We start from the raw sequence: 25,521 nt of genomic DNA, 5'->3' as shown, positions 1-25,521 counted from the left end.
CTCCTCTGTTGCATTATTTTTCTTTTTGTGATCATAACTAAACATGGGATTTAGCTTGATGAAGCTGATGTTAGTATTAGTAGTAGACTTAAATATTGAATGGGCCCTTAGGGCAGCATTTTTACACTTAGTTGCTGTTGAGCAAGCCTATTGCCCTTTCACTAACAGTTCTCTGTCACTCTCTTAAAGACCACATAGCGCTACATACCCTTTTCTGTACAAACATATAGCTTGATTAGCTGTGCTTAGAATCTTGTGCATGTGACATTTAGAAGACCCACAATGACATAGATGAAAAGGCCATTAGTCTCCTATAGCAACATTGTGACGACCACATATGTGAGCTGTCATGCCTATTCTGGCAAATTTTTGTGCAACAGAAATGTTTGTCTTGTTATTGTTCTGCATGTGCTTGTGCACACAAATACTTCAATTTGTTAACACTTGAGGGCAGCTGTGGCTTCAGTATAAATGACATTTGTTCCAGGGCAGAGGCTAGCTTCCAGACTTTGAAGAGGAACTATGGTGCCAACTCATGCCATCTGCTCCAGATGAACTCAGTCCCTGCAAATGACCCCAGTGCAACAAATCTGCCTGATGTTTGGTCCCCATTCTTACACTTGGATGCACCTGATAAGGTGTGGTCACCAATTTGTTCTTAGCCTAATGCTTTAAGTTGCCAAGGTTGTGGTAGATGGGCAATGTTTAGTGATAAGTATATGTCAAGGTCAAGGCATTCAGTCTTTGCTCTTTATAATACATGTAGCTGTTATGTCTAAAAGGACTCAAAGCAAAATCAAACCTTCATCATTTGCTTTCAGTGGCATAAAACTTGTTTGAAAATGACATGGGAACTATAACTAACACATATATAATGTGCATTCTGTGAAAGTTATCTGTTCTTTCATATTGACTGCAAACAAGTTCCTTCTAATTGGATATTCTTATTGTAGTCTATTGTGTTGAGCACTGTATTAGGATGGTCTTACTTTACTGGGAGTAGAACGGCAAATTTTTCTAATATTTCTGCAGTGCCAGCTTTGGCTGCCTGCTGAAGCTGTGTCAATGCACTGCACAGCTGAACACTGTTCAAGTCATGCACTGTTCACCCTTTCATTAATTTTCATCAAGCAAGGCTAACTCAGTCACTGCAGCATTTGCTATACCTGATGATCAGTCAGTGGTTTTTTGTGAGCAGGAACATGTAGCATATACATAAAGATTAACATACAATATTTTATCACTGTGACATTCACTCCCTTTATGAAAACAGAAACCAGTTGAACAAATGTTAAAAAAGCCTGGTGGTCGCTGCCTGCTTCGATTGGTTCTAAGCATTCCAACTGGGAAGTTTGACAGCTTTTTCCGTTTCTTTCAGATGGCACAAGTTTAGCATTTTTATCTTGTGTTGCACAAATTTGCTTTCTACTCTAATGCAATTCATTCACTATGAGTAGATAGAACTGTTTTTGTTGTTCTTCCTTCTTGAATGTTTGCCGGTTTATGTGAGAAAAAAGTCCAGGTGTTTCGAAATGTGATTAGCGTTGACTTGCCTTGTTCTTTTCATCCTTTCTTTCCATGCTAATGACAGAACAACCTTTTGTGTTTTTTTGTTTTGTTTTATCGGCAGGTGACAAGTAATTTGGAGGGTCCTGATAAACTTCGAGAAAGTAACTCTTCTCTCGATGAAGATGCCTTCCAGCAAGGTAGGTTTCATTATATCTGGCTTCATTCTTTGCAATTGCTAGAAACAGCCTGCAAAAGTGTAGTTTCTAAAAAAAAAAAACTGATTCTGTGGGAAAATATGATTGTATACTTGATAATCCAGATAACTGGTAAACTGTCATTGCGTGCTGTTGCAGAAACATATGAATGGTTCCATTGTCATGACACTAAGGCCTTTGTGCAAATTGTTAGGTATCACTTGCTGATTAATAAAATGCCCTTTTTTTTTTTAACCTACAAAGCAGTTGAGCAAGTGACAAACTTTTGCCAAGCATTTTTAGTGGTTTGGGTCTTTCTCCTTGTCCTACAAAGCTCAAGAGAGAAAGAAGCCAAGGTCTCCAGGTAAACATCAGTATGCTGGACCATGCCTCCCCTGTTCTGTTATCTGTGCTGTTTGCTGTGTTGAATGCAAATGGACAGAACTTTGAACTTGTGTAATAAGCCCCCTTTGGCTTGATAAATAGGTTTTTTAGAAGCTCTCAAGGGGGAAGAACCTTGATTAATCACCGGACAAGGAGGAATTTTTCCTCTACTGCAAAGCATTCTTTCCGAGAAACATATGTAGCTACACAAAGCTACAAGGAATCTGATAGCACTACATGTGCTATAAGCTTTCTTGTAGCTTTGTGCTACATTTTGGTGGATTTCTGTTTTTCACTTCTTTGGCTCTGTGGGAAGTGGGACTTTATCATTTCTGAGACACTTGCAGAACAAAGGGCAAAGATTTCCTCAACTTTGTAGAAACAGCACCTACCTGCAATTTTTGTATCTTGCATCATTCATGTCAGCTTGTCTGAAATGTTTAGGCAGCCACATGTTATTGCATCTCTTAACTGTAGCACCCATTGTACATATCACTCGCTGATGTCTGCAGTTCTGGGTTTGTTATTATCATAGTTATATTCACCATGAACAAAGAACAGAACCATGAGATCAAGCAAAGTTGAAGTGTGCCATACTGGCACATGCATGTTATTAAGGATCGCTCCTCACATCATCTGCCTACAATGTGTACATGTGTGTTTGTAATGTGCATGCTTTGTAAATGCTGTTGTTGCATAGCATTAGTAATTCGTGATAGCTTGTGTGTCTTTTTTGTTGGCAAACAGAAGCACTGGGCATCATGCTGTTGTTCTTATGCTATAAGTGAAATCAGCTTTGCCCTTGTCAAGTGCAATTTGTGTAATCACACCCTCTGTTGGCAAATGAGTAGTCTCTACTTATCAATATATTTTCAATGCATTTTAAATCAAATGCATTGTGGAGGGCTTGTGAAAAAATTAAAATGCTGTAGGTGCATATAAGTTGTTGTCAGTACATCTTGTTTGCTCTTGAAAGTTTTTGGTAGTGAAAAGTCTTTTTTTTTCGGTATTAAAATTTTCAAGGTAGCTTTGCATACGCAAGCCTTCATCAAGCAGTGGCAGTTCAACTACACCAATTGGGCCGTTTTGCTACAATCCCATCTCTCTGCACCTTACTGCGCCCATTCAAGCGCAGCTTGTGCCAATTGTGGCAGAGTTAACTATTCTGCAAGCATAAACGGCAGTGGAGCATTTCTAGCCCAAAGTTATTGGCATAGCCAGAGGGGTGGTTGGGGGGGGGGGGGGTTAATTGTATATTTTATATTTTGTATTTGTATGTGTGTATGTACATGCTCACTAGAAACACGTGCGCATACACGCATACCCCAATCATAGAAAAAATGTCCGGCTATTCTTGCCCAAAATGTTCTTGTTCTGGCACCCAACCCATCAGTAGCTTTTCCACGATTGCCGCAGAAGCCCTCTCCTCTCCCTGTTTGCACCAATGTGCTTTTTCTAATTATAATCGGCCTAACTAAAGTGTGCATGTGATCTTCATTATTGACACTTTGATTTGTTGTCTGTAATCTGGAAGCTCATCACTCTTGAAGGGGAACTGGTGATAAGGCATAGACAAGCAATTTTTTTTATCTTAGCCACTATTCATAGCATAATGCAGCATACGCCGGCCTCGCGGCTTCCATTTTAGGCACTGTACACTGTAAATGGCGTCTTCACGTAAACAAAGGTTTGGATGTGCTAAAGGTTGATATTTCGCAAAAGAATAATGTTTCATGTCAATTGCGCTGTGCAAGGCATTGTAACGCAAAGCCTAAATGTCTAGTGTCACGTGTCCGGACTGCCGCTCGCACGCATCGAAATGCTTGGTGCACGTCTTGATTGCAAAGCATACAAAATGCAGTGGAAAATCAGCACGTATAGAAACTGAGCCATGTGGGACATCGACGTGGCGAGAGCCATAATTAATGCGTGACTGCGCTCACATGTCCGTTATAAAATGCTGTTTGAACAGTGAATGTTGTCGTTAATCGCCAAAAGAGGCCACTCATGTCGCTCTCAGCCTGCAAAGCTTCCAAACTGATTCCCACCGACTTGTTACAAGCTATGCTTGCTAGCATGCTCAGTGCGGCCGCCGTGTGTTTGCAAATAGCACAATGACAATTCATGAGCACTGCTGATACGCGGGTTTCTTGCTGCTCACAGACTATGGAAGTGCAGATGTGGTGCACTGTGGCTTTGTGAAACCTCGAAGTGCAATGCAGAATTATTACTCTAAATTAATAAACTGTGTAAATTAATCTAAAATTAACAGTGTGTAGTTTAATTAGATTTCAGAAGTTGCAGAACTCTAATACTCCCTTCGTAGAACCCTCTTTGAGAGCCCTTGCCAGCAGTGTATCCAAGGGATGGTGGTGGTGTGGGGCAATGGTGAGGTAGGTCTGTTGGAGTGGTCACTCCCCCTCCCCCCTTTTTTGAAAGCTGGGAGGGAACGATCTTTGACACCTGTCAATCACAGGAACTGCAAGTAACGTGCTCACCTTATCACTTATGCTTCACCGCAGTGTACATGTTGTGGTGAAGCGGGCCTATGACATTGTTTCATGTGAACAGCCTTATTGATGGCTGCTCTCGGACTGTTAGTCTTGTCTCCTTGTTTGCATCAGAGCAGTATTTCCTGTTTGTACACTGATAAGAATATGCATTAAAAAGTTGCTGTTGTACTGCTCAAAGTGATCCCAAACTCCATTTTGTATTCTCCAAACCTGCTCCAAAACAGTTTCTTCTGCTTGAAATCTGCTACAAAACAGCTTTTTTCCTGCTCCATAAATTGCTTCATATTCTAAATTGGTTGGATCACCACTGATAAAGGATAAACAATTGGCTCCCTGCATGTTTGGGTGTTTCCTAGTTGCTTACACATATTAAGATTTTAAGAAGCAAATTTGATTAGTTGTGTATGTAAAGTATAAATACTTAATTATGCAACTAAAATGCATCAAAAGCTTGTTTGTTTGTTAACCAGAAAGTGTAACTGAAGACTTCTGTATTGTAGCTAGGTTCTTGCCTAGGATTTCTGTTTGCTGAAGTGCTATGGCTGTTTATGTATGCCTTATATATTTTGTGTCGTAAACAAGCAGTTGTATTATCAAGACAGGTTGCTGTATTTGATATTGTTATGCCATGATTTTTTTTCTTGAAGGTGAAGAAGTTATTCCATGTGAGGAGGCACCAAGGGAGAAATGTGGTGTGCAGCATCCTTTATTGAGCAGTGGTGACTCATCACCTCCCACCTTGGAACCGCAGGTGACCTATTGCTTATTGGCCTGCTTTGGGGATCTTGTGTCATTGAGTAATTGTAGGAGTGTGTGAAGTATTCAAAATTTTGAAGATGAATCAGATTTTGCTGTTGGGTTCTGTTCAGTCAAAGAATTTGCTATTCAAACTTGTCAAATATTTATTTTATTTCAAATATAAGGGATAACAATAGCCAGTGAATATATACAAGGAGAAAGCCAGGCGCAAGGGGTAATGTAAGCGGAGGTGAAAACTGTGTGACAAGAACCTAGGGTCTACGGGCAGAGGTACAGCACTCATGGATTGAAATGCGAAAATTTAGGGCTAAGTAATGCTTGTACTTTTGTTTCGAGTACCTACAGTTCCTGTCATATCGGCGTAATTTTGACTTGCACACTTACATCAGAGTACCATCAGAAGTGTCGGGAGATACAAACTTTTTTTCTTAGTGCACCTTTTTCATAAAAATAACAAAATACGTTTTTAATAACCCTAATACTCGCTTAACTTGGTGTGGAGACGTTCTATATTTTAGGAAACAACTAGACAAGTGTGCTGTGTCCCATTAGTGGTGTGGTATACTTGAAAACACAGGGTTTAAATGACTTCGGACCTGTCGTGGTACTTTAATGATTATGGCCCCTAAACCACCCAGAGGTCGAAATTTAGTTGTGGTGTTGCAGTTGTGCACGAGTCTTCAACAAACACGCAGCCGCGAGCGAAACAATGCTGTAATAGCACAGTTACATGCGTTTGATGATCCATGTGAGGCCCTCGCTTGTTTCGTTCTTTCCTTTGCTATGCTCTGTTTGTCGGCTTTCCTCTCCTCTTGGCTGAGTGCTCCTCCTCACCGTGTGAGGAGGAAGAGCGGCGAGCGAACATACCTGTGACCAGACAAACAGGTTCTTTTTGTGAATGACATTATCAGATGCAAAAGTTGACGTCATGGGCAATGCTGGGGATTGCCAAAGGGCCCGGAGACAACGAGGGATTGTCTCTTGGAATTTCTGGTGCGCCCGCGGCTCGTAGTGCTGCTGCATTTGGCATTGTTGATCGTGATGGCATTCTGAACTCGATGCGCACGTTTACTCGAAATGTTAAAACCCTTCAATGGTTATGGCATTGTGCTGCTAAGCACAGGGTGTACGATTCCCAGCCACTGTGGCTTTCGGAGGGGACACAGTGCAACAATTCACCTGTATTTAGATTTAGGTGCACATAAAGAACCCCATGCGGTCAAAGTTAGTCTGAAGTAGTTGTTCACCACAGCATGCCTTGCAATTGTATCCTTGTTATGACATGGATAACCCCATAATTAAAATTTTTAAAACAAATCGGATAGTTTGCATGCTATGACTGGTGGTTGTAAAAATGTTAACCTTCATGAACTTGTGGGTATGCAGTTCACTGAATGTTCCTTTTTCTAAATTACTATATACAATAGAATACGTAAAAAACCTAGCTTAGCCAGGGAAAAAAACAGCTGGAAAATGTTAATATGTGGCTACCAGAAGTAAAGCATTTTCATGTCATTTGCAGATTACTCGCATTGCTTAGAAAGGATCCGTTGCATGCTAGTTAAAAAATTTTGGAACAAAGGAACAAATTAATAAAGGACTGAAGTGTGGTTAACTGGGCCGCTAGTATGACTCCATCATAAAAAACAGCATAGTAATCGAGACAAAGCACACAGGCTTTGTATATATTTGTCTTTTTCCCATTAAAAGCTCAGTTGAAACTCGACGCTTGTTCTCGTCCTTACCTTCCTGTGTACTTCATTTCTATATTTGCGCAGTTTTATTTACGATGGACTAATAAAGGACTGCAGAGGTAGCAGAGGCACCACTGAAATTGACATTCGGGAAGCTTTTCACTTGTGTGTGCATTGAAACTTGTACTATAACTGCATTCCTTATAAACTTGTACGTTGAAAAGGTCCCTTACCAGGCTTGTGCACTCACTGCATACAAACAAATGTAGTGTATAAATGCCCAATGTGGTGGCAGTCGGTTTTGCAAAGCGCGACGCTGATCTGTGCTGTGAAAAATGCTAAAAACCAACACAAAGCTTTTGTGCACTTGTTAGAGGGACTACGACCTCTGCTGCGGTGGCTCAGTGCTGGGCCACGAATGCACTTCTCAGCTGTGGTAACCACATTCCGATATGGAGAAATGCAAAAACACTTGCATACTTAGGTTTAGGTGTGCATTAAAAACCCCGGGTGTTCAATGTTAAAGGGGCCCTGCAATGCTTTTCCAAGTAATCATCAAATGGCTTCATTAAAAGAGCTTATTGCCTCACGAATTGACTGCTGTAAAAATTTTTAGAATCTGTCAAGTAGAGCAGAGTTACAGGGATTTGTCGCACGCTTCAAGCACTTTCTCTCTCCTTTCGTACCAGCGAGTGCACTGAAAGCTACACAGAAGGGGACGACAAGGGGCAAGAAGCTGCGTCTGTCTCTTCTTTTTTTTCCGAACACGCGACTTACATTCAGTGTCATCGCGTGGGCACATGGCAGCATTTTGCGGCGGCCGCGGTAACAATGCAGCTTACGATGCTCAAGTCAGCCAATGGTTGTGGACTTTGGGTTTATGGCGCGGTCATTTGGGCTTATGGTATCATTTGTTGAGGAAGAGCAAGCTATTTCTAGCCGACTTTGAGAATTAATTGTAAATTCCAGGCCACGTGCTACACTACAATGTTTTGCTCATGTGTTCTCAGGAGCCTTGGCTACTGAACACCAGCGTTTTCTGACCATGCTGAAAAAGTGTTGCAGGACCCCTTTAATCCAAAGTTTCTACTGCAGCATGCTTCAGGATTATATTTTAAACAAGACAGAAGCTTATGGGAAGATGGAAGCTTAAAGTGATGGGAAGTCGTCAAACAGGTAATGTCGCTTGAGCAAAAGCTTCATCAAGAGGATTTGTCTTTGTTGAAGACAAGTCTTCTTGTTGAAACATTAGCTCCAGTGATATTCCCTGTTGAATGACCTTTCCCATTGCTTCCATCTTGGCTACTACTAAGGCTTTTTAAGAAATTATTGTGTCCAACAATCCCTGGACAATGTTTTGGAACTTCTTGTATGAGAAGAAAAATATTTTGCAGATCCCTAGTGAGGGGCCTTAATTTTAAATGAGGGCGTGAGGTTCCTTCATTACTACAAAAGATTGAGTTTTGCCAGATATCAATGTTTCGTATGTTTGAGTACTTTAGGAGATCTGAATTATAACATACTGCATTTTCTCATCCTCGTGTGCACAGGTGGTGGAAGAAAAGGGGTGGCAGAGGAAGCCTGGTAGTCGGCTGGGCAGCTGTCTCACGCAAAGTGATCGGGCTCGCCTTCGTGTTTTTGTACAAGAATTTTGCAGCCAAGCCCTGGTTCCTTACGTTGAGGAACAAATGCGAATCCTGAATGACCAGGTACTTGTCGTTAGCTGCCATGAAATGTAATAAGCTGCTCTTTGGTGTACTTCTTTATCTTATAAATGAAACTATTAACATGTATTATGCTTAGGTTTCAGCATTTCTGATTCTTATTTTCTTCAGATTTGGCGTACTTTATTTTGGTCTTTATCCTTTGATGAAGATTATCATTCCGTTTTCAGTAAATATATTTCTGTAGATGAATTTTCACCACATGTTATGGTGGATGATTTCTTATGTGGACGTTAATATTTTTGTTGATGCTTAAAATGTACTGTAAGACTGCTTATCCTACTTTTGTTTTTAGTTGCATTCAGTATCCAGAATAACAATGTGTTTTGAGAAGCAGTTAGTAACAAGTGCACAAGTTCATGTGGTGATGTTTCTCTGCAGGGATTGAGATATTTGATTAAAGATTTGATCTTTGAGCAGAAATTGAACAAGATTTTATTTGTCGGTTTATGTGAGTGCAGAGCAACAGTGCTAAGTATGATAGAAAAAGTCATTGTGCAAATCCAACACATTCTAGTCCTTGCTGCAATGATGAAATGGACACAAGTAAAAAATAGTAAAGATTGCGTAGGCAGCACATGACATTGGCCTTGCCAGCCTCTTTGCATTGAAGTGTATTTAGCATGTGCAGTTGCAAGCTCACACCGCCTTAGCTCTTCGTTAAATTTCCTTTGGTGAAAACAAGAACAGACGCCAACGAAAGTGAAAGTTTTCACCTTGGTCGGCATCTGTTGTTTTCACCAATGTTTCTTTCCCACCAAAGTTTGTCGGAGTGGCTACAAAGTGACAAAAACGATTTTCCATAGGTAGAGATGCATTGCTCATTCATGAATAATAAACATAAAAATGAGAAAGAAGCTTGCATAAATAAAAGAAATGTGTTCATTGGAATAAGTATGTTTCACAGGCTTAGAAGAATGCTCACACCAGATTGCTGTCACCTTCATACCTTTCAGAATTAATAATAATAATATCTGGGGTTTAACGTCCCAAAACCACGATATGATTATGAGAGACGCCGTAGTGGAGGGCGGTGGAAATTTCGACCACCTGGGGTTCTTTAACGTGCACCTAAATCTAAGTACACGGGCCTCAAACATTTTCGCCTCCATCGAAAATGCAGCCGCTGCGGCCGGGATTCGATCCCGCGACCTTCGGGTCAGCAGTCGAGCGCCATAATCACTAGACCACCGTGGCGGGCCATACCTTTCAGAATTGTCGTGCCACACATGCATCTGAGAAGATGCTGCTTGGTCGGATTTCGATTTCTGTCTGGTTAGCGATTCCTCATTTTGACAGCTGTCATCCAGCGAATGTGATTCTGATTAGGCATCTGGGCAGTCTATGAATCAAAGGAATTGCTGCTTGACTTGCTCACAGTTGAGAAACTGACGCGCACACCTTTAGCATCATCACTATGCATGTGGGTGCATGCAAGAAAATGCCATGGCGGTGCCCGTCAGGAAAAACAAACAAGTGATAAATTTCCAGTAACCCTTCATCTCATCGCCACCAAGAAACAAATCAATATTCATGATTCTCAAGAAAAAAAAAAACTCACAGGCATTGTTCGTACATGGCAGCATTGTTTGTACTATATGCTAGCATCCGCCTGTGAAGAGCTGAAATCGCACCCTTGTGGGCAGTAGATGGGATAGCGTCAAGCGGTCACCCTTTGAGAGATTAGAAACCAGATAGACGTCAGCTATTGTCAGCGCAACAAACGGAAGCAGGCTGCAAGATGAAACCACAGTTACTTCCACGTGCCCATGCACACATGGATGTGCCAGCGATGGTTGATGTGCCGGCTTAAACAAACTTTGGAATGGAAACCGAAGATAAAAGGTACAAAAAAAAAAATTCCCTTCATCCCTAGAGGGCGACAGCACTTGATGAGCAAGATAGATTTGCAAAATTAGCGTGTTTTGAACATACAGACAGCGCCATAAATGTACAGCATTGACCTTTTGGGAATTGTTCACGGTGCCACATATTTACTTCATTGACCCTTAATGGGTTATGTCTTATGTATGACTAATGGCACACCGGCAGGTGCATAATATGCCTGCCACTGCAACAGACTACTGAGCTATACTTCTGAGGAGGGGGTGACTCATGCAGGACTTTCCAAATGGTAGCACACCGCATCATCATACAGAATGAACCATCATATAATGTTGCAGAAACAGTTGTAGAGTCTCGACGCCAGGTCAGACTAAGTGCCAAGGTGCTAGTGGTGCAGGGATGCAATGTGGCGTGCACTCTCAGCGGTGATGCTAGGTACATCTATGATCTATGACAATAGTACTTAGTATTGACTTATTGCCACAGAAGGATTAATTCATGATTTTTTTTCGTGAATGCACAGCTGAATTGCTGGTTAGTACTTAAAGGAAGTATGATCACAAGGTGTGATGCATAATAAACGGCACCATAAAATTTACTGGTAAATATTGTGTTTAGGGGTGTGCGAATATTCGAAATTTCGAATATTTTTCAAATAGTGTTTGCTATTCGATTCGATTCGCACTGGAATTTTACTATTCGAACTTCCCAAAAACAAATACAGTCAACGTCCGATTGAAAGTGACCCCTTCAGATTTTCAATATGCTTTACCTCATTACACTCTCGTATTGCGGCAAAGCTGCCTTTCAAGCTCCGTTACCGTCGAACTTTGCCGAGACAGTCAACGTCCGATTGGAAAAGGTCCCCAAATTTTCAGTATGCTTCACCTCATCACACCCCGATATTGCGGCAAAGCTGCCTTTTAAGCTCCGTTTTGATCGAACTTAGCCAAGACAGTCAACGTCCGATTGGAAGTGGTCCCTAGATGTTCAATATGCTTCACCTCATTGCACCCCGGTATTGCGGCAAAGTTGCCTTTCAAGCTCTGCTACGGTCGCAAATGTACTAACTCAAGAAAACGCTAGTTCCAACATGTAGATGAAAGATGTGGCAGAGGTGGGAGCTCAATTAATGCTGTTTTGGACCTGAAATTTAGGCAGGAAGTCCGAAAAATTGGAAACCGAAGCTTTTTAGTGTCCAAAATTTCAGATGTTCTTATATATCGATGTCTACAAGGCAGATTTGGAACTCCGGACTTGAAGGGAGCACACCCTTGTCCGCCACATCAGTTGGGCTTCCACAGAAGTTGAAAGAGGAGGAGAGGCTGAGGAAATGGCATCTTTGCCTATCACGTGTAAAGTGTTGTTGACAACACTTTGGTTGCACCAAATCATGTACATAAATAGAATTCGGCCTCTACATTGCCTCATTCTTGGTAAGACAACTATGAAACACCAACCCACCAGTGCTTCATCAACCTAGCAAAAAGAAACACTTTCATGTTGCTATCTCATAAGAATAGGCTTAGGAATCCTCTCTAACTTTTTTTTCTGCAATTTCGCTTCGAAGTATTCGAAAAATATTCTAGAAATATTCGAAAAATATTCGATTCGATTCGCACCCAAAATTTTGCTATTCGCACAGCTCTAATTGTGTTGCTTATGATGGTAATGGCTGCTGTCAGTAACACTTTTTTTTCTTTAATTTGATGAATTGTTCAAAAGTAAAAAAAAAGGGTATTGTTTTAGCCACCTGTCTCCTCATCATTTGGGCACTAACGATTTCATCACAGGGATGTGGCTTCTGTGGGTATTGCATATTTGTACTTTTAGAATCTCATTACTAATGTCATAAACTGGAAGTCTAGCCGACAAAGCCACCATGCACTTGCTTACATAACTTTCTTTTTTGTTTCATGGCAGGGTTTGTGCAGAAGGTATCCTTTCCTGTTGATTAAAACATTTTAACTTTATGGGAAGTGTAAAACCTTGTTTTGTTCATTTTCTGAAGGTGACAAACAAGAAAGGGATCCATAGATCGTTTATGAGCATGAAGAAGTTGTTTGCTGGAAGCAAGACAACTCCTCAAGGGCCGCACGCATCAGTCAACTCGGTTGTGTAAGGCCCTTGCTTTCTTTGCATAGTGCAGATATTTAAGCTGTTCTGAATGATAACCCTGTTGACCCATGATGTAGTCTGTATCTATTTATATAAGCCTTACTGAAACATCCAGAAGAAAGATTTTTCGTATTTTTGAACTTTGCTGCTAAATGTGTGAAAAAAAAAGGTCACAGTTTCGTCGCAAGACCAAAGCAATGAATGCAATAGCAACAATTTGGAATGTTATACGAAGTCAAGCTAGCAGCCAACACCATCAGGAAAACACTGGTATCTAAGGGAATATGGCCGTTACAGGGAGTGAAGAGGTTTTCAAGCTGTATGTGGCTTCAACATAAAGTGAGCGGTGAAAGCACAGCACATACAACGTTCCAGCCATCTACTGATCTCGGTCAAGACAGTGCACGTGACTGCGCCCTTTTGAACAAAGTTCACAGTTGCTGCCCGAGTGACACGCCCCCCCCCCCCCCACCCCCACCCCTCCTGCACCTTCAGTCATGCTCCTTCACATGACTGAGCTGGCCGGCGTGCTTCATATTTGCTTGAGCTGCACCCGTCTGCAGCCTTCACCAGCTTTCGCTCACCCATAGAACATATGATGCACAGGGCGATGTTATCGATTTGGAATTTACGGAGAGCATGACGGAAACGGCGAAAATGCGCCTTGAGTGTCCATATAATTGCTATTGCAATAAAAAAGTGGTAGGAACTGGTGTCACCTGACATCAATAGCACGTGTGAGATGTGAACTTCCGTTACACATACTGTAACTGCAGACATTTTATTGCGTTCTGAAGTGTCCTCACTACATGATTTACAGTTACTACAATATAAAAAAATATGTGATATTTCAAAAATAAAGTACATACGTGTTACAAAATGCGATGTAATACAGTTGAATCTTGATGTAACAAAATATTTTGAATTATTAGATTAGGAACCAAATATGAAATTGACTGTCATGCTTTATTTTAGTGGAGTATTCTCACAAACTAACTGAAGTGACAGGATATGATGAAGCAACTTTTTGTTTGTGCTCAACTGAGAATGTATGTTCTTTTAGGCAAAAAAAATCTGAAAACAGTCACCGACAAATTTTTTTAGGTGGCCCGTATTTTGGGCCTGTGTGAGAGTTGTGTTTCCTGGCTGCACTGGTACCAACCACTTCAACTCATGTTAACAAAAACTGGAATTTCAGTATGTCAAATGTTGTGTCTCAGTTTTTTTGGGATGATCTGCACGTCCAATGCTGCACGTGCAGATCATCCTTGAATAAAGTTGCTGCTACATCGACTGCACCAACCTACAACTTTGCTTGCCAACTTCGAATGAAGGGACAGTTGTTATACCGAGGGGCCTATGTACAACCACATCCATGTCCACCTGTGTTGTTTGGCATGGTTCATATCTCTGCTTGCATCACATGTCATGTCCAATAGTACATCTAAAAGCAACTACTGTATTTACTCGAAAATAAGTTGAACTTGAACATAGGCTCATCTTCAGACTTTATATAGGCTCACATATTGAAGTGCCTTAGAAATGAAAGAATAATCTGAATATAAATTGGCCCATATTGGCCTGAATTTGTCAGTGCCTCAAGCTGTATCTCAAGGTGCTCCCTTTTTTTTGTGTTATCTTTCTCGAAGATTTTTCTTTCTATATTTTCATGTGTCTATATGTGATGAATATACATATATAATGTAACAACGCAGCTGGTGCTTGGCTACTTGAAGAATTGCAGGCTTGACAGAGACATTGTTAACTTGGTAGTTTTGCTAGCTTTGTCTACCAATGTAGGTTAAGATTCTTTGGTCACGAATAAGAAAGGTGTGGCTTAGTGCTTGCTTGCCCTCTTGTCTGGTTTGCAGATATGGCCAAGATGCACCAGAATTGCAGGTGCGTCGGCTTGGAGATCTGGCTTTTCTGTTTCAGTTGTATGAGTTTGCCTACCAGGCATATCACAGTGCGAAGAGAGACTTTAGTGGGGACAGTGCCTGGCTGCATTTGGCAGGAGCACAGGTGAGGTCCATTTGTAGATGCTATCTCACAAACCAGTTGCAAGTTTCTCACCCCAAATTTTGTGTAGTGTCTTACTATGACCATTTTCTTGTTGATTGCATGGCCTGTTTCTTTAGTTAGGTTCTCATTTTCAAACTAGCATACTGAGCCAGAACAGTGTCGTCATCATCTTTAACTATTTTCTACTCTGACATATTAAATCTCTGTTTATTCGGTGTACTGAGAGCTGACTTTCGTACACGTCTGACAATTTCTGTATAAAACAGACCTCTACTATTTCCTTTGTCGAAGTGTGCTGCTTTGTTGGTAAAATAATTAGGGGTGTGCAAATATTTGAAATTTTGAATATGAATTGAATATTTTCCTTACTTGAAGCATATTCGATTGCATATTTAGATTTTTCTTAATATTCAGCCACGGCCAAATATGCCGTTAGAAAGGCAAATATTCGGACAAATTCAAACAAGTAACGCCCTACAAATGCTACACATAATTATTTAAAAAATAAAACATTTATAACACGTGAATAATATGATATTCAAAAGTTTGTTCTTAATTAAATTACTCATACTTGGGCTAATGCATTCTAGGGCTACTGTATGCCCATTCATGACCAGTCTGCCAGGATAGGTCTGTGCCACTGTGATACAAGGGGTACAGAATCCTTAAATACATTTCAATTGTTGTTGAGCTCCTCTGTGCATACACATATCAATCCTCCTTCCACATGCGTTATACATTGCCTCTGTCTTTGTGACTGCTTTTTTGACATCTTTCAGTTTGCATTGGCCTGACTTGGTATTTGCTCATGGGCATAGCTTGTGAAATAGCGTAATGCATAAAAATTGCATGAGATTAAAATTGTGACCTGTGTGGCGCATAAGCATATACGTTGCACGTGCATACGCAGTGTCGACATTGTGTGGTCCACATTAGACCATGGTCAGCGATGTTCAAAGGAACGGCTGTTATGTAGGCACGCATGTGTGTGACTTACACTTTCTCTCAAACGATGTCTCCCTCAAAAGGAACTTCACAGCCTTCTATTTGAAATTTAGACCATTTTCGTGCCACACACCTGTTCCATACTTTGCAGACACAATCGCTAGCAAGTAATCTGCTAGGCACACGTGTTTCTTTCCATTGCCCAAACTTCATGAAGGGCTCTTTAAGCTAATGTCCTTCCAAATAAAAATTTATTTTAATGTAGTGCTCATATAGATGTATTTCTGTACTTCTGCATCTGCATGTGTTATGTGTTTATTGTGCTAAAGTCAAATATGATTGGCTGTGCGTTCATTGTGCTGCTGCGAGGACAGAAATTTTAATAGTCTTAGTGAGGGAAATTTGTGGTAGTATTCTTTTCTTGTGGTTATAATTGTGTATTTAAGCTATCTGTAATCAGTCTTAATGCTTTTAAGGGCCCCTCACCAGGTTTGACAATTTTGAGATAACGGGCGCAATGCATACACTGTGTGTTCACGATCACGTCTGCCAAAATTTGCAACGCTGCGCGCCGCGGAAATGGGTCAAATTTCAAAGTGAACGCTGCTTGCCCTTCCTCTCGCGGGCGCGCGCTTTAGAGAATTAGGGGATGACGTACATGAGAAAATGGCCCTACGTAGATGATAATGCTGTGACGTCGCTCCTCTACGTAGACGACTGTGCTCTGACGTCGCCGACAGTAGCACGTGACACTGCGATAATTATTTGACACGACATGTGTAGTTTGTGTAATTTGTCGCTTGAATAGATTAATAAAACTTGAGAGAAATAATGAGACACACAAAGGGAATGTGTGCGTGTTTTTCATTTTTTTTTTTCGTGAATTGCAGCGAGATGCGGGGCTAATGTGCCTCCGTTTCCCATGCGTTCGTGTCCCCGCGGTTAGCGCATCGAGCAGACGCCAGCCCTGGAAACGAAAGTAATGTTCTGGCGCGTTCGAGCACTCATTATGCTCATTTATTCTACCGCGTCCAAGTAAACGTTATTGCGGCACTGGCTCATGATACCGCCACTCTCGTGCCCGTACAAATGTCTCAACTTTCATGCCCGTCCCGCAGAAACGGGCAGTACACCACAGAGAACGCCGACAAAACGCGCACGACCGCTACATAAACAAAAAGGTAGTGGCCGTGCAACGCCGCTCGCGTGCTCGGGCTGGCTCGAGCACGTCATGCGCACGTGACCATGCATGCGCATGACGTGTTCATGCGTATGTGTCAAGTGAAGAGGGCAGGGAAGGGATTCGGCTTGCTAAGGCTACACGAAGCGAGTGGCAAGGGTTTGAAACTCGCCTCCTCGCATCATGTTTTCGCGCCTCTACAAATTATTGTTTTTCTCAGCTCGTAATGAACCGATTTGAAAAATTCTTGCGGCATACTGCTCTACATTCGGCACACAACAACTTCCAGCGTCTAAGTAAAATTTGCTATGTGGCCTGGTGAGGGGCCCTTTAAACCAAAAAATGCATTGATATAGCTATTTGTTGTATAGGCCTTTTCAGTCCTTTTCTGTGCTGGTAAGATGTAGGCCTTGCGTTGCAATATGAATCATTTGTTTGTAAACATGATGAAATCTTAACTGTAACCCTGCTTATATTGTTTAACTTCAGGAAATGGCTGCTCTAGCGGTGTTTATGGCTGGAGTCAGTGCTCAAAGACCCTTCCCTGTACGTTATATGGATTCCGCTATTGACCTCTACCTCAACACATGCAAGTGAGTTAATATTGGAGCCATTTTGTTCAGAGGGTGCTAAACTTGTATGAAACCCATTCTTCGGTGGCTTTTTAGCGCATGAAAAAAACATTGTTACCTTTTGTTCAGATTCTGACGCAAGTACCTTGTGCTTTATTATTGTTTGTTAAGGTTTAAGAGGATTTGTGCACAGTGATACTCTCGTCTGTTTTTGCCTACTGCTAGATGCTTTCGCTGTGATTTTACCTTCAAAGTGTCACTTTCTTGGGGCATCTTAATAATAAACACTTTTATAACGAATGCTTTACCAATGAAAAGTGCTTTGTGACTAGTCACTGGCAGGGATGAAATGTGGCATTTCCGTTTATTTGTTGACATTTTCTTAAATTTATGCTATGTTGTTGTGCTATGCTATAATGAAGCTCAGCTGGCTAGTACAATTAGTACAATACTGCAGCTGGCAGACAGCAGCTTCTGCACACCAGCATATAGCAGAGTGGAACAGCACTCTACTTTGGACTTGCAAGACAGTGGTTGAAGTCCAGAGACAATTTTGTAAATTTTTCTAAGTTGCTACATATCTTTTGCTTTTCTGTTCTTTCATTGAAATTTTCCCCATGAAACAATAAAATTCTGAGCCAGAACTCAGACTCCTCTAAGATCTTCATTTTCAGTGTACTGAAGCTACAGCCTAGTACCCAATGAGTATATTCCTATTTTGTGGGGATGCTGAACTCTCTTGTGTCTCCCAATGACGTTTTCCTTGTGTAACTCACGCATTCTCTGCAATGCGACATTCCCTCATGGCACATACCATGCTCCAGATTGGCATAGTCGTGTGGTCAAGTATCTTCACAATTTGGAAGGAGGATTATATGCCAGAAGGGCATTCTGTAGTATGGCCATAATAGCATGCCTTGGACTTTATTAGTGAGAATATGTGGGCTGCCATAAACTGAGCATGCTCTTATGGGGCGCTGCATCTTGAACAGGGTGTCAAAGCAAAAGTGAACTCTGAACGGAAATTTGAAGCCCTGCTTTTTTCGCGAAATATGTTACCATTGTGAATTTGAATGGGACACGGAGTTGACAAAGGCATCACGAACACAGGACAAACAACTGATGTTTACACTATGCTACATTGAGCAGAAGCCATATGAAACCGAGCTTCATGCATTGTATCTCATGCTATAATTTAGTACTCCATTTCCAGCTTTGTGATACAAGCACAGGCAGTGCTAACAAGCCTATGTTCTTGTTTTAAAAACAGGGTTGTTTGAAATCATATCTTCTATGTCCTAGTCAAAAATTATTGGGGCACACGTTGCAGGAAAGTGGGTGGTTACACTGATATCTTCTACAGCCATCAACTGGATGCCCTTGTCTTGCTGTTGCTTTCATGTGTGTACGGGATTCTTTCAGCGTATAAGTTTAAACCTTACCACTTTTTTTCTCAGTGATTTCAAAAATTTCAGTTTAAACTAACAAAAAGGGGGTGAGGGGCTAACATCAGGAAGTGCACTTGCTTGGAAATATTCCGTACCTATTTAGACTACTTTCAGAGGTTTCGTTGCATTTCATGTCATACCTTAGGATCCATGTGAGTTTATAGTATGCAGAAACTGTAATTGCTTGGGGTTTTGTTTGATGTTTGAAATTTTTGGTAAATGTGGCTCTCTCTTTTCCCAGAGTGCCCCAACTTGCAACACGAGCAGCGCTGCTGAGTGCCGAGTGCCTATGGCAGGTGGGCCAGGCATCAGTGGCAGCCGGACAACTTATACGGCTTACTAGTGAGGGATCGGATCTGCGCAGTGCCCTGCTACTGGAGCAAGCAGCCCTGTGCTTCTTGCGTGCGACACCCACCTGCCCACGCAAATTTGCCTTTCACCTGGTGCTATCTGGGCACCGTTTTGCAAAGGCAGCCCATCGGCGTCATGCACTGCATGCCTATTCACAGGCTCTCCAGGTTAGGCTGTGCCTCTTTATGTAATTTCTCCACAGGATCCTTTCTCCACAGGAAGCCCTAGTTCAGCTCATCAGCTCAACACCGTCCCCCTACTTGACCTGTGAAGATTTTGCTTGTGAATCGATACTCGCTTGTTGGGTATTTGTGCAGAGGACTGACTCTGTTGATAAAGAGATTTGATTAGTGGTTAATGCATGGTTATGAACATTCACCTGTCTTACAGTAGTCTGATTCAGCTTACCTAGACACATTCAACATTTTTGTTTCACTGGGTGCAGCCCATATATGAGTGAAAAGTAAATAAACTTGCATCTGCTTTGAAATACTGGAATGCTTCTCACCACGTGTGGTGACCTTGGGAAGATTTTAATTTTACCTCAATTTGTTACCTCGTCTGTCATTGCTTGCATTCAACCACAGATCTGAAGCTGCTGTAATGTGGTTCACTGCAAGCATGCATTATAAGACAAAGCCATCCTTATCCTTCGATGTGGGCATGAATGTTGAATTGCATAGGAAGTTGTACGATGACAAAACTGTGGGAGTTCTCACATAAAATGATGGTGCCCACATATGCTTCAGGTGACAAGGGATCGATGAAAGCTAACTGAACAAACTTGTCCAGCATGCATGAAGTGTGGAGCCTGTGGGTGATGTGGCATGCATACATGGCATGCAGTCTATTGACATTTTTTTCATGATTGCTAAGTAAAAGCTTGTTCATTTGGATTTCACAGGATCAGAAAAAATGTCCAAGTTAACTAAATTCAAATTTATCGAGAGTATCAAAAAACAATGTACAAATGTCTGCTAGTACATTGATGCACTTTTATCTTCTGAATGAATATGCAAATCCAGTTCTTATCTTGCATGAAAGCAGTATAAAACCCACACTTCCCATCATCCCCTGACTTCTTTCTTCACATTGTGATCATAGTGCAGGGTCCCCGTGTCCTAATTAATCTGAACCTTTTCACCCTCTCCTGCTCCGCTTCCAACCTCCGTACTGCCACTACTACAACCACCACCAGCCACACGTGATGATATTTTTTTGCTGGTAAATTGGCTAGGGCAACAGATAGTTTATCCATCATGATGTAGCCAGTGAGTTTAATGCTAGCATGCAGACCTTGGCAGAATCACTCTGCATCTTCAACAGCTTCCGCCATGTTTTGAGTTTTGTGACTGCGTGTGCACAATGCACAAAGTCAAAACAGAACTACTACATGCCGCTTGCGCTATGTACAAAACTGCTGTCGCCAGCGACATAATCATAGGTAACACCCATGCAGTTCTGAGGGCACGCATGTGGCTTTCACGCATAGTCAAAACATTACTAAATGCTGCATCTATTGTGGACAAAACCGTGGTCACTAGTGACACGATCGTGAGATAGCGTCCATGCAGTTCTAAAGGCACATGGGGCCTGAGGAAACCATCATGAGAAAACTACTTTTGCCGCAGCAACTGGGGATGAAACAGTACTCTCCATTGAAGTGATCATAGCTAGCATTCACACAGTTCACGTGCGCCTAGTCAAAGCAACAGTAGTTTGCCACAGCTGCTGTGGATGAACCCTTCGTCACTAACAACGCAATCATGGATCACAGCCACACTTATCTGAAAGAACGTAACCACCAGTGTGCTGCTTCCTGGTGATAGCCACAGGTAGGCATGAAACGTTCTGGCTTCCCTGTCATTACCTGCGGTTTACATTGATGATGATGGCGACACAGACTGCGCTGTACCTCATTCGGTTGGATGCTAATGCCATATTTGCTTCTTTGCATCGCACATTTGCACCCTTTGCGCTTGGCATGCCCTGAGGATTGTCTGAATTAACCGGTGTGAAGCAAGATGTATCCTAATTAACGAGAGTTACATGCCATTAAATAACATGTATGCTTGCCAGGCCCAGAGAACAAGATTGAATTACTCAATTTTACAAATTTACGGTGGTTGAATCAACAAGCTTTTACTGTACTGAGTCATTGTATGTGGTTAGAGGGATCGAAATAAATGCTCTCACATTTTAAAGGAGATTTCTGTGTGTGTATTTGCCAAGTTTGCATGGCAAAGACATGCAGCTACGACTTTCATGGTGGGCACGTGCATCAAAAGGTCTGTGGACTACATAGAAACTTTTTTCAGAAATATTTAGGATAACTTTAGAGGTGTAGCCCGTGCACAAAAAGGAAGACAGTCAAACCTGACTATATTGAGCTCAAAGGGGATTATGAAATTGATCAATATATTGATAATTCGAAATATAAAATATGCCTAATTTGAGCTCAACTGAAAATTCTGCATGTCCTGGACATTCTTTTGAGTTAGTTAAAAGTGGAGTTCGCAAATTTGTTTTCTCCAAGGCTACATAAAACACACAAAAATTTTCTTTCAAATCAATCCACGTCTTTGTGGAACTCATGTATAGGACTGGGAGGCTTTTTGTGTTCTTAAAGCAGCGTGGTAGTCCTCTTTCCGGCAACGTAACGACTGCAGGCAGTATGCTTCGCTGCATGGCAGTTCTCTCCGCTATTCTCGCCAATAAATTGACGAGACCTGTTGGGTCATTGCCACTGCCACTGACCTGACTACTGCACAAGAATTGCTGTGAGCCAAGAAAATCACCAGTGCTGGGCTTTCAGCCAAGACGTGTCTCAACAGCAAGTAAGGGAAGCTGAGGAGCTCTGTGCTGCCTTCATTAAGCTGCCACCACCAACAAAGCATGATAGAACAGAGCTAGTGGGTGCACCTGTGTGAGTGTTCTTGAGTGTTGAGTAACTAATATATCCAGTTTCTTGTTAGGTCGCTGAGCATTGCTCAAAGTTTTAAGAGTATTGACACATTTTTTTTGGCTGCAGGTTTACCAAGGCCGTGGCTGGAGCCTTGCTGAGGGTCATATGCAGTTCACTATTGGACGGCAGTCTGCACAGCTGAAACAATTGGTTCGTGCCAGGGAAGCATTTCATCGCCTGTTGGCACAGCGAAGCGCTCAAAGCCCATCCCAGCAGCTGCTCTTTCTACGAGAGTTCCTTCTTGTGCTTAGGGTAAACAGATTTTGTTCTCAAATCCCCGCTTTTTCTTATGCAGTCCCCAGACTCTAGTACAGAGAAAAAAAATATAATTCGAATTGTAAAACTATGATTGCCCTGTTATAGCCACATTTTCACTGTACAGTGAAATGTTCATGTGAAATCTCATGCTATCACCAAAAATTATGAAATGCTCTTATGCCACATTATTGCTTATGACAAATAAATCTGGCTGCTGGGTATCTGCAAGGAAAGGAAAAGGAACACGAGTGTCAGGGGGGAAAAAACCAAATGAATGGGAGTCACTGCATCCGTATGTGTTCCACGCATGTCACATGGAAGGCAGAATGCAAGCCACTTCTGTTTCGTACTCTGAAAAAGAGCAGATGGTTATTGCAAGGATGAGACGAGGCGATGATTAGATTGGCTGGACTGAACAAGTCGTCAGCACGTCATGTAATCCCTTGCGATGTCGGTAATAAAGTGACAGTGAAGCAAACCATTGCTCTTTGAGGTCAAGCCATTTATTATGTAGTATTGGACGATGTGCTGGTGCCATTTTGATTCAGAGATCGCAGACCATGTGTTGACACTTGCTCTCGTGCCGCTCTGCTTAGCCCCAAGTTTTGTGTATGTGCATTCTTGGTCCTGTTCCGAGAATATGTGTGTCTAATGTCATCATTAGTGGAAACAATGTGGTAGTTTCTCTTTAAACAAGCGAATACCATAGAAAAAAATACGTCTCCAGCATGGTTCGTCGAGGAGCCAACATCGACCCTGGACTGCTGGGCAAGGCGTCAGTTATGCAATGTAGGTGTGGTTTTTCATACATGAAAATTAATGCTTTGATACGTGTAATTGCCAGAGATGATAGGGAAGCTTCACCATACCAATACCCCACGTAGGCCTCCGGCAACACGTTAAATTATTGTGACACAGCCCAGGGGTTTTTTTTATGTTGCTTTGTGGTTTAGCGCTCCGCTAGCGTTACTGGTGGCAGCTAGCTGACCAGCTGGTTAATGAGCCATGGAAGCAACTTTGAAACGGGGGACACGTGCGCTGGCAAGCACAGCCCGCCAATGCTAGTCGCATGATTATGTGCACTTAAAAAGCAAATGAAAGGCCCCTGATTGCACTTGGCTCCTTTCCTCACCTTACCTCCCGCTTCATGACAGAAACACTTATGGTGGTGCACTTTTATTTTTACTCTTTAAAAAAAAAAAAAAGAAAATGCCACCGCTGGCAGCCAGGGTTGGTGAGGTGGCCCAGCGGCCACGACAGCTACTCTCCTTCTGTGAGATCAGCGACGTTGGGCCACTTTCTGTGCCGATGGTTCATGCATTCACATCATTTACAACTGACTCAGAAACTGTTTGCATCAGCCCGAATCATAGCATACTGTATATGATGCAGTCTGTCTGGGACGTTTCTAAAATGTGTATCATTGTGAAATTCAGATCCACCATGATCATATCAATGAGACTGTACTGTACCTCTTTACACTAGGTGGTTCTCTTTTCCTAGACTATGTTGCTTCAAACATGCGGTCAATGCTGTACAGCCCCACCCATGTCTGTGTAGAGCGCGCAAGCAGCCGGCTTGCCTCTATGGTCCGGCACTTTATGGCAGTTACGGGCATTGACGTGGTATGCCCAGGGCATGCACGGCCTAATAGACATGCAGATTTGTGCACAATGACGTTGGTAAGCGCCTTTGTTTTGGTGGCTGTGCGCCTTACCCGAGGTTATCACTTTTTCAGGTGACTGCATATCTTGGAACAGCTACAAAACACGCATCATTTTTTCTGAAAGAATCGGGTGTGTTATCAGCCCAAACGCGTGGTTCTTTGACATTGAGATACCGCAAGCACCCTGAGGCCGAGTGCAAGTTCGGTTAAACAAGGGCACTCTGTAACGTTACCACTCATACATAGCAGGTCTGCATGTCTGTTAGGTCGTGCATGCTCGTGGGCAAACTACATCAGACCCCGCAACCACCGCAAGGTGTCACCTCTTACAGCAAGGCTGGCTGCTTGTGTGCTCTACACAGATGTGGACGGGGCTGTGCATAATATACGCCTTTGTTGATTTGGGAGTTACTTTTTCTAGCAAGGCTCATTTACGGCTGTGTAGCAAGAAATGAGTGTTTGTGCATCAGAGAACTTTGTTGTCAACATGACAAGGTGTTTCTGGTGAAATAAAGAGAGAGTAAGCTTGTTTACTGAAAATGTGTCACAAAGGCTGCCTGCTGTCCTAATGGGAGCATTGGACATGCAATCAAATGCCGCTACAGTGAACACTTCTACTATGAAATAGTCTCTACAACGAAGCATGCCATATGGCCTAGCCATATTACTACCTTTCCTATGTATTCTGAATGTCACTAAAGCAAAGACCATTAGAGTGAATCTGTCTGTTTAAGTTAGGTCAAGAACTTCAAAAGTGCATTTTTTGAAAGAAAATGATTTTTTTTGGATTTAGCATTTTCAAGCTCCCTGTTTGTTCAAGAATATTTAACAAAAAGAATTATGTTGCTATCTTAAGCCGTTCAAAAGTTATGACAATTTTTCCAACCACTCCTAGATGCATCCGAAACCAAAACTGAAGGTTTCCAATTCTACAGCACCCGTCATCTCGTCATAAATGTCTCGTCGTTATACATATTACATAATGCTAAGTTGTTTAAGTGCATTCTAAAGATTGTGGGACATGATGTTCTCGACTTATTTAAACATTTCCACTACAGCGCTGCTGGGTTCTGCGGCACTCTGTTGTTTACGTTGCGCGCATTTACGTTTGGTTGTCTGTGCTTTTTCATACGCCATTTCAAGCTCTCGGATTTAGTTCTGGTCTTTCAAGGAGAAAGTTATAGTACTATCCATGAATATGGTAAAGTATAGGATGAAAAGGAAGCGTCAATACAAGCTAGAGAATCAATATACCAAACGCGGACCCACAAAACGAGCAAGAAAAAAAAAAGCCTGCTTCAGCTCGCTCAAAAGAAGCATGTCCCACTTCAAAGAAGGGCCCAAGCTAAGAGCCTGGTGAATTTTAGACATATT

The 25,521-nt window shown here is 42.0% G+C and overlaps 1 protein-coding gene across 3 annotated transcripts in view; it reads left to right on the top strand.

The window, feature by feature from the left end:
* Nucleotides 1-25,521, top strand: part of LOC119373779 (trafficking protein particle complex subunit 8) — an 82,176-nt gene that overhangs the window by 16,154 nt on the left and 40,501 nt on the right. For all 3 annotated transcript variants that reach the window (XM_049420013.1, XM_037643838.2, XM_049420010.1), the window contains exons 5-13: nt 488-638; nt 1,631-1,706; nt 5,248-5,351; nt 8,604-8,762; nt 12,634-12,740; nt 14,612-14,762; nt 17,377-17,480; nt 19,149-19,425; nt 22,290-22,475. In XM_049420013.1, coding sequence (XP_049275970.1) covers nt 488-638; nt 1,631-1,706; nt 5,248-5,351; nt 8,604-8,762; nt 12,634-12,740; nt 14,612-14,762; nt 17,377-17,480; nt 19,149-19,425; nt 22,290-22,475 — 1,315 coding nt within the window. The remainder of the gene's footprint in view (nt 1-487; nt 639-1,630; nt 1,707-5,247; nt 5,352-8,603; nt 8,763-12,633; nt 12,741-14,611; nt 14,763-17,376; nt 17,481-19,148; nt 19,426-22,289; nt 22,476-25,521) is intronic.

The sequence above is a fragment of the Rhipicephalus sanguineus genome, chromosome 1, assembly GCF_013339695.2.
Source record: "Rhipicephalus sanguineus isolate Rsan-2018 chromosome 1, BIME_Rsan_1.4, whole genome shotgun sequence".
Lineage (NCBI taxonomy): Eukaryota > Metazoa > Arthropoda > Arachnida > Ixodida > Ixodidae > Rhipicephalus > Rhipicephalus sanguineus.
Note: the sequence above shows the minus strand (reverse complement) of the source record. Positions and strands in the feature narration are given on the sequence as shown.